At 34.9% G+C, this 13796-nt stretch overlaps 1 protein-coding gene across 4 annotated transcripts in view; it reads right to left on the minus strand.

Moving 5' to 3' along the window:
- pps (protein partner of snf) overlaps positions 1-13796 on the minus strand; it is a 283257-nt gene that overhangs the window by 177938 nt on the left and 91523 nt on the right. For all 4 annotated transcript variants that reach the window (XM_067127353.1, XM_067127351.1, XM_067127352.1 and 1 more), the window contains exon 4: positions 2679-2864. In XM_067127353.1, coding sequence (XP_066983454.1) covers positions 2679-2864 — 186 coding nt within the window. The remainder of the gene's footprint in view (positions 1-2678; positions 2865-13796) is intronic.

The raw sequence follows: 13796 nt of genomic DNA on the forward strand, positions 1-13796 counted from the left end.
ACAAATTGTAAAATGATCAAAGCAACACAGAGAAAATATTATCACAAAATGATGCATGAATTCGTAACGCACGGACGTAGAAAAATGTTTTTTTCAAAAATTCACCATAAATCGAAATATTCTGCTAGAGACTTCCCGTCTGTTGAAAAATGAAGCTAATTGATTGAATATTACTAAACTGTAAGTGTTTTAGCTTACAATTGCAGTTTTCGACCATTTCGGTCAAGTTAAAGTTGACCGAAAGTCGAATTTTTTCCATTTATCGTGATTTATATGAAAATATTTCAAAACTGATAAAAGCTACAACCATGAGTTACTTTCTGTTGTATTGTACATGAAATTGCGCACATTTTCATATATAAAACTTTATGTAACGACTAATATAAAACGGTGCAAATATTATGACAATGAGACGAAAGAATTTCTGAGACGTTCGGCTGAGTTACCGCGCAGACGTAAAGAAAATGTTTTTTTCAAAAATTCACCATAAATCGAAATATTGTGCTAGAGACTTCCAATTTATTGCAAAATGAAGGTAAACGATTGCATATTACTAGAATGTAAGAGTTTTAGCTTACAATTGCATTTTTTGACCATTTCGGTAGAGTTAAAGTTGACTGAAGGTTGAAATTTTGGTAGTTATCGTGATTTATATGAAAATATTTCAAAACTGATAAAAGCTACAACCATGAGCTATCTTCTGTTGTATTCTACATGAAATTGCGCACATTTTCATATATAAAAGTTTATGTAACGACTAATGTAAAACGATGCAAACATTACGACAACATGACGAAAGAATTTCTGAGATGTTCGGCCGAGTTACCGCGCGCAGACGTAAGGAAAAAGTTTTTTTTTTTTTCAGAAATTCACCATAAATCGAAATATTGTGCTAGAGACTTCCAGTTTGTTGCAAAATGAAGGTACATGATTGAATATTACTAGAAGGTAAGAGTTTTAGCTTATAATTGCGTTTTTTTACCATTTCGGTCGAGTTAAAGTTGACCAAAGCTTGAAATTTTGGCAGTTATCGTGATTTATATGAAAATATTTCAAAACTCATAAAAGCTACAACCATGAGTTATTTTCTATTGTATTCTACATGAAATTGCGCACATTTCCATATATAAAACTTTATGTAACGACTAATATAAAACAGTACAAACATTACGACAACGTGACGAAAGAATTTCTGGCGCGGACGTAAGGAAAAGTTTTTTTCAAAAATTCACCATAAATCGAAATATTCTGCTAGAGACTTCCAATTGGTTGCAAAGTTGACTGAAGGTTAAAATTTTGGCAGTTATCGTGACTTATATGAAAATATTTCAAAACTGATAAAAGCTACAACCATGAGTTATTTTCTGTTGTATTGTACATGAAATTGCGCACATTTTCATATATAAAACTTTATGTAACGGCTAATATAGAACAGTGCAAAAATTACGACAAAATGACAAAAGAATTTCTGAAATTTTCGGCCGAGTTTACATACGCTTGCGTAAGAAAAAAGTTTTTTTTTTTTCAAAAATTCACCGTAAATCGAAATATTGTGCTAGAGACTTCCAATTTGTTGCAAAATGAAGGTACATGATTGAATATACTAGAATGTAAGAGTTTTAGCTTACAATTGCGTTTTTTGACCATTTCGGTCAAGTCAAAGTTGACCGAAGGTTGAAATTTTTTGTAGTCGACGTACGGTACGTCCACTTGGCATCCAACAGACAATTTTAGTCGACATATGATACGTCCAGTAGGCGTTTAAGGGTTAATTGAAAAGTAAATATACAACTATATAAAAGATATGATCAAGACAGTATAACCTACACACTCTACTGCTGTAGCAGCCAGCAGCAGCAGTGTGTGTAGTGTCTTCATCATATCTTTTACAAAGCTGTATATTTACTCATTTGATATGCCACCCATGAGATCAGATATGTTAGAGGTAAGAAGCACAAGCATAAATCTTTATCTATACTAAAGAAGATGTATACATACACTTACACATTGCATTAAGGTAAACTACATTTACTCCCCCCCCCATCATCTCTCTCTCTCTCAAAAAAAAAAAAAGTGTATGTATATCCTTCCCCTTTAGTTAGCAAATGTTTAGCGCTCATTTTCCTCAACAGATGGCGGTGTGCTTCGCTAACTTTTTTTTATGATGATGTTCAAATACACTGAGTGATCACTGAAATTCATTATTTTTGTCATCTTATTACCCTCTACAATCTAAATAAATGACAAAGAAACTAATTGCAATAATTATGAAGATATTAAATTTAGGCGATGAAAGTCATAGATAACGTTCTGCAGATTCTGAGAAAAGTTGTAAACAATATGTGGAGCCAGCCTCATGGCCACTCAAAGAAAAAATGGCAGCTGATTAAAAATTGAGTCGAACCACTGGACTTCTCGGACCGCAGACTGCCGGTTTTAAGAGGTTCATGCAGTACTATGAGAAAATAACTGATGAGAATGGTTTCAGTATCCCAGTTTAATTACTGTTAAGGCTGATAAATAATTCACTACTAGGCACTAGACAACTTGAGTCAAAGCATTGTAAAAGAACAGTCTGTTCTTTCATACAAAGACATCAGTTTATTCTATTCTAATGCACTGACAAAACAAAGATGACACCCTTTTCTTGCCATGCTTATTATTCAGTGAGTACATACCTTCGAAAAGAGATGAATCCATTAACTGGTCCAAAGTCCCCAACTGGTCAGGATTTGCAACCATATTCAACAATGGTTCTCCAAGAATTTCACGAGCTTCTTCACTTTCCAGAACACTCTCTAGTCGCTGGAATGCGTCTTGATCTAATGGAAGTTCTGCATAATTCATTCCCCCGGTAACTTGTCCTGCAGAAAAGGTTACCATGAAATCAAAAGCTGTTTTTGCTTGTGAAAATGTGATGGGTAAAACACAGCTTTGGAGAAACCAAGACGGAGATGCAGTACTAGAATTCTAGTGTAGATATGGATTAAATGTTTAAAAGAGAAGTTCATGACAACTAACAATGGAATAGATGACACACAAGATTTATTAAATCTAAAAAGTAAAGACAGCATCAGGGAAAAGGATTACATTGTAGCAGGAGAGGATGTTTACATCAACATAAACTGCTGCAAGTGGATTTGATAGTGAGAGAAAGATGAGGAAACTGGATACTAAAAAATGAATAAGTAAAAACGAGTATCATAAGTGAATTAGTAAATTTAGAATTAAAGTGGCTGGTGGATACCCTTGAAATAAGACTTATAAAAGAGAGCAATTTTTTAGTACAATATAAACCCTCGTAACCAACACCCTGGGGACCAGAGGGTTACCAGATACTGTCCTAAAAAGCTATACAGTACATGTATCCTGAACTATCATTTTGTCATTCATTTCCAATACACAAAACCTATTTTTCATAATCTTATTGTTAAATAATTCCTCATATCTTACACCAAAAATTAATCTGTGCTCACCCAACTCCATACATTGATTACCGACTCTCTCAAAAATCTTTTTTTTATACAAATTTGCAGTTTCTCTCTCTCTCTGGGTTTTTCTTTACCATTCTCTTTTTTTTTGAGAGAGAGAGAGATGATGGGGGGGGGAGTAAATGTACTTTACCTTAATGCAATGTGTAAGTGTATGTATACACTTACAGGGTATCCTACAGGCTAGTAGTTGTGTAGTAGAATTGGCTGATTAGTAATTAAGGCCTATAGTTATCAACCGAAGAGAGAGAGAGAGAGATAGTAGTTGTGTAGTAGAATTGGCTGATTAGTAATTAAGGCCTATAGTTATCAACCGAAGAGAGAGAGAGAGAGAGAGAGAGAGAGAGAGAGAGAGAGAGAGAGAGAGAGAGAGAGAGAGAGAGAGAGATAGTAGTTGTGTAGTAGAATTGGCTGATTAGTAATTAAGGCCTATAGTTATCAACCGAAGAGAGAGAGAGAGATAGTAGTTGTGTAGTAGAATTGGCTGATTAGTAATTAAGGCCTATAGTTATCAACCGAAGAGAGAGAGAGAGAGATAGTAGTTGTGTAGTAGAAAAGCAGATTTTAAAGACCTGCCAGTTGAGTCTAGCAAAATTACTGATTTGACTGTCCCTCGATTTAAGATAATTAATAATATTTTGTATAGAATAAGTAGACCTTTTGATGCCATTAACACAGGTTGTGAAACTGTAAAACAGATTATGGTTCCTTTTGTTTATCAAAAGGAGTTAATGACATTGGCTCATGAAAATGGTTTGGCTGGTCATTTTGGTGTTTTTAAAACCATTCGTAAATTGTGTGAAAGTTATTTTTGGCCTAAGATGCAAGATGATGTTAAAAAATTTTTAAATAGTTGTGATGCATGTCAAAAGGTCGGGAAGCCTAATCAACCAATTCCAAAGGCACCATTACATCCTATTCCTGTTGTTTCTGAACCTTTCAATGAGGTAATTATTGACGTGGTTGGTCCTCTGCCGAAAACTCGTAGTGGCAATCAGTATATTTTAACAATTATGGATAGGATGTCTCGATATCCTGAGGCAATACCACTACGAAATGTAAAAACTGTTAAATTGTTGAAGTATTAATTGAATTTTTCACCAGGTTCGGAATGCCCAAAGTAATTCAGTCCGATTGTGGGTCTAATTTTCTGAGTAAATTATTTAGGGAGAAGATGGCTGAATTAAGAATTAAACGTGACTTCTTCTCCGTACCATCCTGAAAGTCAAGGTGTTTTGGAACGATTTCATCAAACCTTGAAGTCTATGATAAAAAAATATTGTTTGGTTAATGGTTCCAAATGGGATAAGGAACTGCCTTATTATTTGCATTTCGGTCAGTACCGAGTCAATCTTTAGGATTTTCACCTTTCAGCCTTATTTTTGGTCATTGTGTGCGTGGTCCATTGGATGTGGTTCGTGAATCTTGGGAGGGGACGCCCTGATATAAATTTATTAGATTATGTTAGTAATTTGGGTGATAAATTAACGAAGGCTTGGAAGTTTGCTGGTGAAAATTTATTGTGTAGCCAAAAGAAAATGAAATACTTTTTTTGACCGAAAGACTAAGGAGCGTAATTTTGTAGTGGGTGATAATGTTTTGGTATTGCTTCCCATTCCAGGAAACCCTTTAAAAGCTTAATTTTCAGGACTGTGGAAAATTTTAAAGAAATTAAGTGATATTAATTATTTAGTTGAAACTCCTGAAAGGAGGAGACCCTACCAGCTGTGTCACATAAATATGTTAAAAGCTTATAAAGGTCGTGACAAAGTTATTCCCGTGGCATTAGTTGGTGATACTACAAAGTGTAATGGTATTAATTCTTTTTCTTTTCCAGACGTGAGTAATTTTGATGATGATTGTTTTGATGGTGCCGAATGGCCTAATGATAATGAACATTCTTTAGAAAATTTTTCAGAAATGGTTTCACATTTAAATTTAGTAGAACAGGGATCTTTGAAAAAGTTAGTTTTTAGTTATAAGGATTTATTTTTGGATGTTCCAGGACAGACCACTGTCCTTGAACATGATGTGGATGTGGGTAATGCAACTCCGGTAAAACAATCCCCTTACAGGTTAAATCCATTTAAAAATGATGTTGTGTATAAAGAGGTTGATTATATGTTACGACACAGGCTGATCGAACCCAGCAACAGTCTGTGGTCTTCACCTGTTGTTTTGGTAAAGAAACAGGATGGTCAATTCAGGCTTTGTTTTGATTACCGCAAAGTCAACGAGGTCACAAAGCCTGACAGTTATCCTTTACCCAGGATAGAGGGCTGTATTGACAGGATAGGGAATTCAAAATATATAACTAAATTTGATTTGTTAAAGGGGTATTGGCAAGTTCCGCTGTCCAAACGGGCTCGGGATTTGTCAGCGTTTGTAACGCAGCGAGGACTCTACCAATGTAAAGTAATGCCTTTTGGGATGAAGAATGCTGCTGCAACCTTTCAAAGGTTAATGAATACTTTGGTCCAAGGTTTAGAGGGGTGTGTTGTTTATATTGATGATATTGTGATTTATAGTGATGACTGGGACACCCATCTTCAACGTATTAAGGCCTTATTTCAGGTACTTGGGAAAGCTGGTTTGGTTATAAACCTCAAAAGAGTGAGTTTGCCAAAGCAAAGGTTGTGTATTTGGGTCACGCAGTAGGATTTGGGAAAGTGGCTCCAAAACAGGCAAACGTAGACTCTATTAGGCATATTGAAATACCAGTGTCGCAGGGATGTCAGAAAATTCCTTGGTTTAGTAGGGTATTATCGTAGATTTGTTAAGAATTTTTCTGATATCGCTGAGCCCCTGACTAATTTATTATGTAAGAATGTGACTTTTGTATGGTCTAATGATGCCCAAAATGCCTTTGAAAAATTAAAGCAGGTCCTAATGAATTTCCCTATATTGAAAGCCCCTGATTTTGACGTTCCTTTTTCGCTTGCTACTGATGCGAGTGATGTTGGGGTTGGAGCAGTTTTGTTGCAGGAAGATGCTCATGGAGTATCTCATCCTGTTGCCTATTTCTCCAAAAAGTTATCCCCGCCACAACGGAAATACTTGACTGTAGAGAAAGAGACTTTGGGATTAATTTTAGCTGTTAATCATTTTCAGGTGTATTTATCCTCTACAGGGACTCCGATTAAAATATTAATGGATCATAATCCGTTGATTTTCTTGAACAGGTTTAGGAATAAAAATCAACGGTTGATGCGTTGGAGCCTCCAGCTCCTGGAATGGAATTTTAGCTTTTCACACATTCCAGGCAAAAGCAATGTTGTCGCTGATGCGCTGTCATGCATCAGTGACTGATCGATAGGTTGATTTGAGAAAAAACCTTTTTGTTCTTCGTTAATTATTATTTGTAAAGTTGTTTTGTATATTTATATTAACTGATTTCATTAATTCTATAAATTTATTGAATGTACAAGGTTTCCAGGTGTGTTGTAATAATGTTGTGTCCGGTGTTTGATTTGTTTATGAAATAATTTAGGATTAAGTATTTAAGATTAAGATGTTAAATGTCGTGATTTGCAGGTTTTTCTTGATTATCGTCTTTGATTAAGAGTGGTTAAAGGGTACTTTTGATTTCTGTTTACTTTAGTGTGTGTTGTTGGTGGAGGTTAATTTTAAGGTGTTACCATTGTCTTGTGTATGTCCAGGTTAATTTTAAGGTGTTACCATTGTCTTGTGTATGTCCATTAATGATGTGTGTATTGTATTTAAGGCCCAAACCCGTTTAGTGTGAGGACGCTCTCTGAAGTATAGATGCACTAAAACTGAGTGTAGTGTAGTGGAAAGATGCTCTTTGAAACTCAATGAGTCACAAAAACCAGTAGTGTTGAGTAAGGACGCTCTCTGGAGTGAAAAGAGGCATTATTGGAAAGTGTTGTGAAGGGCCACAATATTGAGGGTGTAGTAAATCATTGATATGTGGACAGTGTGTTAGGTTTTTTTTTATTTTTGGTGATTGATGGTTAGTTTTTATAAACCATTAATAATATACTGTTATGTCCCTATTCTTTGTTTATGCCAATGGTCCACATTAATTCTTTCTTTACATAGCTTAGATAGGTCACGGGCTCACGGGTCTGTAGCACAACACAGCCGTTTTTTAGGCGCTACAGGCTAGTGTATGAGTGGTGACCTAGACTAAGTTAAGGTTAATCTATTAAGGTTTTGGTCCTTATTTTTGTTTGACTGATATTTGTGTTTTCAGAATAATTTAACCAGGTCACGGGCTCATGGGTCTGTAGCACAGCACGGCCGTTTTTTAGGCGCTACAGGCTGGTGTATGAGTGATGACCTTGGTTGAGGTAACACTAGCCCCAGTGTGGTCGATTTATATTTTTGTTGTCGGTTATCTAGATTTAGTCTAATAATAGGTTAGTCTTGTTAACATTGGTGCTCTGCTAACCTGTGCCCACCGCTCCACTTGTGAGTTCATGGGGATATTACCATATTCCTTCATATGTTGATACTGATGTTATTTTTGGCGTGGTCACTATAAATTATTTACTTGTATTAGTTTTAAGTCTTAGTATTAAGGTTAAGATTTTATATTTATTGACTGTATTGAAAGTGGTACAAAATTTTTTGCCACTATCTCTAATCTATTTTTGCCGGCAATGTGATATAGTATTTTTAATCACTTTTGAGTTTTGTCATTAGACTTTAATTTTTCTTATTATCCCTGTTTTATTTCATATAGATTAAATTGCTATGTTAGAATTTTTATATATTTCTTTGAATTTTGAGTTAAGTTCAATACTTTGTAGAAAAATTTTCTTGTGGAAATTTTTTTTTTGTTGGGTGAGGAGGTGTCAGTATGTGTTAAATTTAACATAAATTATTTTGTTTTGAAGAAGTCAATTTGGCTGTAATTATTTTTGGAACGTAATGGCCCTGTTTCCTCCTCCCCGACATTCCTGACTTGTATAGTTTTAATTACAATGAGCTTGTTTTATTTTCATGTGTGGTGTTGGCTGGAGCTGTATTCGGCGCTGTCTCCCCTGGTCTGGTAGTCGTTTCTGGACCTTTAACATTGTGAGGGCTTGACTTATTTGAGGATTAACTCTGGATTACGATACCTGCCTTTCTTCAGTTGCTGCTGCTGTCCTCCTTTGGGAGATTGATTCATTCTTCAGTCTACGCCCTTGGTTCAGTGATTTAGCCAAGGGGACCTCTCTGCCAACTGGTAAGGTGTGATTACCTGTCAGACGGCCGTGTCCATTGATCGTCTTGCGACAATAAAGTGATTCTTTCTTCTGTCTACGCCCTTGGTCCAGTGATTTTTGCCAAGGGGACCTCTCTTGCGTTTGGTAAGGTCTCAAGAATATATATTATTCCCCTCGACCCGTGATTTGAAGGCTGCGTTAGCCACTACTACTCTTTAGAGCTCACTTAAGGGAAGCAGTTTTTTTTTTTTTATAAGTGTTTAGTATGTAATAAGTTAGGTTATTCTGACTTTTTGACATTCTATTACTTTCAGGGACCTCTCTTTAAAGTGTAATTCTATAGTCTATCTTAATTTGGTGTAAGTGTGTTTGTTATTCGATGTTTTCAGTGTGTGGTTGATTTTTGTGTTTATTTAATGTATTTTGTAAGAGGCTCAGAGGTCATTTCTTTCTAAAAAGTTTGTATTAAATATTAAGGTTTTATTTTCAGTTTTTCTTTATCCTCCTTGATTCCATCTCTGTACACTCTGCTGCGGCCATTCCACCTATTGTGGACTTGGTCGTTAGTGACTTTATTTGTATTTTAAGAGACTTGTGTATGTTTGATGGACGTGGGCCCATAACAATATATATATATATATATATATATATATATATATATATATATATATATATATATATATAATTTTTGTTGCTGAAGAATCTCTGAACCAACAATTCTGCACTCAAAGTAATAAGAAGGAATTCATTCTATTCTTCATGTAATCAGTAAAATACATACACTATTAAAAACTACAAGCTGTATTCAAAACACACACACACTTATGCCATCGTTACATCATTGTCAGCTTCTCTGAGCAAAACGTTCTTTCTCAGACAGAATACAGCTAAAACCTGATTGGCTGGCTGGTTGCCATGGAGATCTGCAGGCCAATGACAGCCCTCTACTTCTGTTCTATTTACAGACATATGTCGTGACTGCACTAAGTTTGAACGTTGCCATGATCTTGAATATTTGACTGCTGATGGCAAAAATTACTCAATAACTTGCTTCATATAATTATTTCTTCATGAAAACATGAATTCAACAATAATTTTAATTTTAATATAGTGGTATGAAAAATACCACAAAATCTGTTGTGGTTATGAGTCATCACTTGTATATCATATTCCTGGACAGTCCTCAGATTTATGACTGCAAACTGATGACGATGTTAGTAACAATAAAAAAAACAACCCTGTCCAAGTGGGATATGAGGAAATGTACTGTATAGTCGTACTTATTGTTAAAATTCACAAGTTGAATTACAATTATTTTGATTATGTATATTTTTGCATTTTACGGAATGTTTTCGTTGAAAACAAAATGTGTTAGTGAACTAATGGTCTTAATTGTCCCACTATTTTATTTATTTAACAGTATATTAACCCTTAAACGTTGAGCCTCTATTTACAAAAGTGTCTGTCGTATGCCAGTGGCGTTCGGGAGTTACGCTGAAGCGGAAAAAAAGTTTTTTTCAAAAAATCACAGCATGCTTAGTTTTTAATATTAAGAGTTCATTTTTGGCTAATTTTTTTTGTCATTGCCTGAAGTTTAGTATGCAACCACCAGAAATGGAAAAAAATATCATTATCATATATAAATATTGAAATATATGACAGCGAAAAAAAAAATTTCATATATAATTGTATACAAATTGCGTTGTGAGCAAAACAGTTAAAGCTAATGAGTAATTTTTTTCTTTGTATTGTACAATAAATTGTGATGATTTTGGTATATAACAAATTGTAAAACAATCAAAGCAACACAGAGAAAATATTATCACAAAATGATGCATGAATTCTTAATGCGCGGACATAAAAAAGTTTTTTTCAAAAATTCACCATAAGTCGAAATATTGTGCTAGAGACTTCCAATTTATTGCAAAATGAAGGTAATTGATTGAATATTACTAGACTGTAAGTGCTTTAGCTTACAATTGCAGTTTTCGACCATTTCGGTTGAGTTAAAGTTGACCGAAGGTTGAAATTTTGGCACTGATTGTGATTTATATCAAATATTCCAAAACTGATAAAAGCTACAACCATGAGTTATTTTTTGTTGTATTCTACATGAAACTGCGCACATTTTCATATATAAAACTTTATGTAACAACTAATATAAAACAGTGCAAACATTACGACAAACTGACGAAAGAATTTCTGAGACGTTCGGCCGAGTTACCGTGCGCGGACGTAAGGAAAGTTTTTTTTTTTTTTTTCAAAAATTCACCATAAATCAAAATATTGTGCTAGAGACTTCCAGTTTGTTGCAAAATGAAGGTACATGATTGAATATTACTTGAATGTAAGAGTTTTAGCTTACAATTGTGTTTTTCGACCATTTCGGTCGAGTCAAAGTTGACCAAAGGTTGAAATTTTGGCACTTATCTTGATTTATATGAAAATATTTTCAAACTGATAAAAGCTACAACCATGGGTTGTTTTTTGTTGTATTTTACATGAAATTGCTCACATTTTCATATATAAACCTTTATGTAACGGCTAATATAAAACGGTGCAAACATTACGACAAAATGACGAAAGAATTTCTGAAATTTTCAGCTGTTACCGCGGACGTAAGGAAAAAGTTTTTTTTTCAAAAATTCACCATAAATCGAAATATTGTGCTAGAGACTTCCAGTTTGTTGCAAAATGAAGGTACATGGTTGAATATTACTAGAATGTAAGAGTTTTGGCTTACAATTGTGTTTTTCGACCATTTCGGTCGAGTCAAAGTTGACCGAAGGTTGAAATTTTTTGTAGTCGACGTACGGTACGTCCACTCATCACCCGACAGACAATTTTAGTCAACTTACGATACGTCCAGTCGGCGTTTAAGGGTTAACATGGATAAAAATAAAACATTTCGTTTTTCCACCAAAATTTTCAATGAAATTTTGTGTCTTTTTTGAACAAATACTTGTACTTCAACCCACAGATTGTCTTGTTTATACTTGTACTCCTACCGTGTCATATGAGAAAAGCTGTATTAACATGTTTTTTCCTTTACAGGTATGTAATAAAGCACAAGCACAATATAAATTAATGATAGCCATATTCAACAAAATAAATAAAAGAATAATGTATTTCACAAAAAAATTTAACACAAAAGTTTAACAAAATCATATGTCACCGCGGTGATGCACAGCTGACTTGAGATAGAGAGAGGGAGCATTTACAGTATACTGTTGAGGAGAGAAGAGGAGACAGTAAAAACATTACTGTATGTATGTAAAAGCAGTAATAATTCACGTCAAAAAAATAAAAGGGAATTTCGTAATACATTTAACATGATGATACAACTTAAAAACAATCAAATGCGATACAGTAACAATAACAAATCGAAAGCGTCTTACTTGAGCGAGTGCTCGGGGCTGTGGAGGATAGGATGGTGGTGGGTTATTGGATGGGAGATGGATGTCCACTTTCCACCAACTTCCCAGGTGGGGCTGGGCTCGGGATGTTTTTTTTTTTTTTTTCACTACTTTTTGCCCATTTCTTTCACTTACACTTGATTCGCCTGAATAGCTTCTTTTCGTTATTGTAAAATACCTATCGAGTGATACTTGGCTTTTTACGATTTTTTAGCACTGTAAAAGTAACTCATCCCCATATCATGAAACACACTGGCACTGCGTTTAGCTTCTGCGTGCCTTGAATTTTGTTTAAACGACTTCCCTGTTAAAAGTTATTTGATCTCTCTTTCCTTTTCTTACTTGCATTCTTTACTTATTATTGGTTTGCAAAATCCTCATGTTTATTGAATTATAATTTTAATTCTGGCATTTGCCAACAATAAGTTGATTTGTGGCATAATCTCCTTACACTAAAGATACAAGGGTAAAAACCATGTTGACAATCATACACACATGAGGGATTGATTGATTACTGTCTCTCTCTCTCTCTCTCTTACACACACATGCGCGCACACAAACTATTGATTCCTTTGATTATCCTTGCAAAATGTGAATACAATTGATTTTATCAACCTTTGCTTGCTGCGACCATTTTGGTTTCCTCAAGGGGATCCCGCCTCTCCTCCCTCAATCCCATCCAGCCACGCGCCATTTTCACAAGCGTTCGTAAATCGAATTTTTAGCTCATACATGGATGGAAAGACAAATTTTTCATTAATTTGTATTTTTCATAGCTAACAAACCTGTGGTCTTAAGTTACTTAAGGATAAATCTTTTAGCGCCAGCTTGAAACCGGTAAAAAACAATTACAATTGTGATGCAAAGAATTGATGGCATTGGAGATTAGTCATCAGGATGAATGAGGAGGCAACTGCCGACCTCTTCTAACCCCGTGATGCGTTCAGTTTCTTCCAGCCCGAGAATCACGAGGGGTGGTCAGAGGTGGGCAGTACAGGCAGTCCCCCAGTTATCGGGATCACGTTTTACGGGGTTTGTCTAGTGATGATGATAGCTGGATTTTCGACACCGATCTCCAGTTAACCCTTAAACGCCTGTTGGACGTAGCAAACGTCGACTAAAATTGTCTGTTGAATGCCGAGTGGACTTAGCAAACGTCGACTACAAAAAATTTCAACCTTCGGTCAACTTTGACTCGACCGAAATGGTCGAAAAACACAATTGTAAGCTAAAACTCTTACATTCTAGTAATATTCAATCATGTACCTTCATTTTGCAACAAATTGGAAGTCTCTAGCACAATATTTCGATTTATGGTGAATTTTTGAAAAAACTTTTTTCTTACGCCCGTGCGGTAACTCGGCCGAAAATTTCAGAAATTCTTTCGTCATTTTGTTGTAATTTTTGCACTGTTCTATATTAGCCGTTACATAAAGTTTTATATATGAAAATGTGTGCAATTTCAAGTACAATACAACAGAAAATAACTCATGGTTGTAGCTTTTATCAGTTTTGAAATATTTTCATATAAATCAAGATAACTGCCAAAATTTCAAGCTTCGGTCAACTTTAACTCGACCGAAATGGTAAAAAAAAAAACAAATTATAAGCTAAAACTCTTACATTCTAGTAATTTTCAATCATGTACCTTCATTTTGCAACAAACTGGAAGTCTCTAGCACAATATTTCGATTTATGGTGAATTTCTGAAAAAA

The sequence above is a fragment of the Macrobrachium rosenbergii genome, chromosome 25 (assembly GCF_040412425.1).
Source record: "Macrobrachium rosenbergii isolate ZJJX-2024 chromosome 25, ASM4041242v1, whole genome shotgun sequence".
NCBI lineage: Eukaryota > Metazoa > Arthropoda > Malacostraca > Decapoda > Palaemonidae > Macrobrachium > Macrobrachium rosenbergii.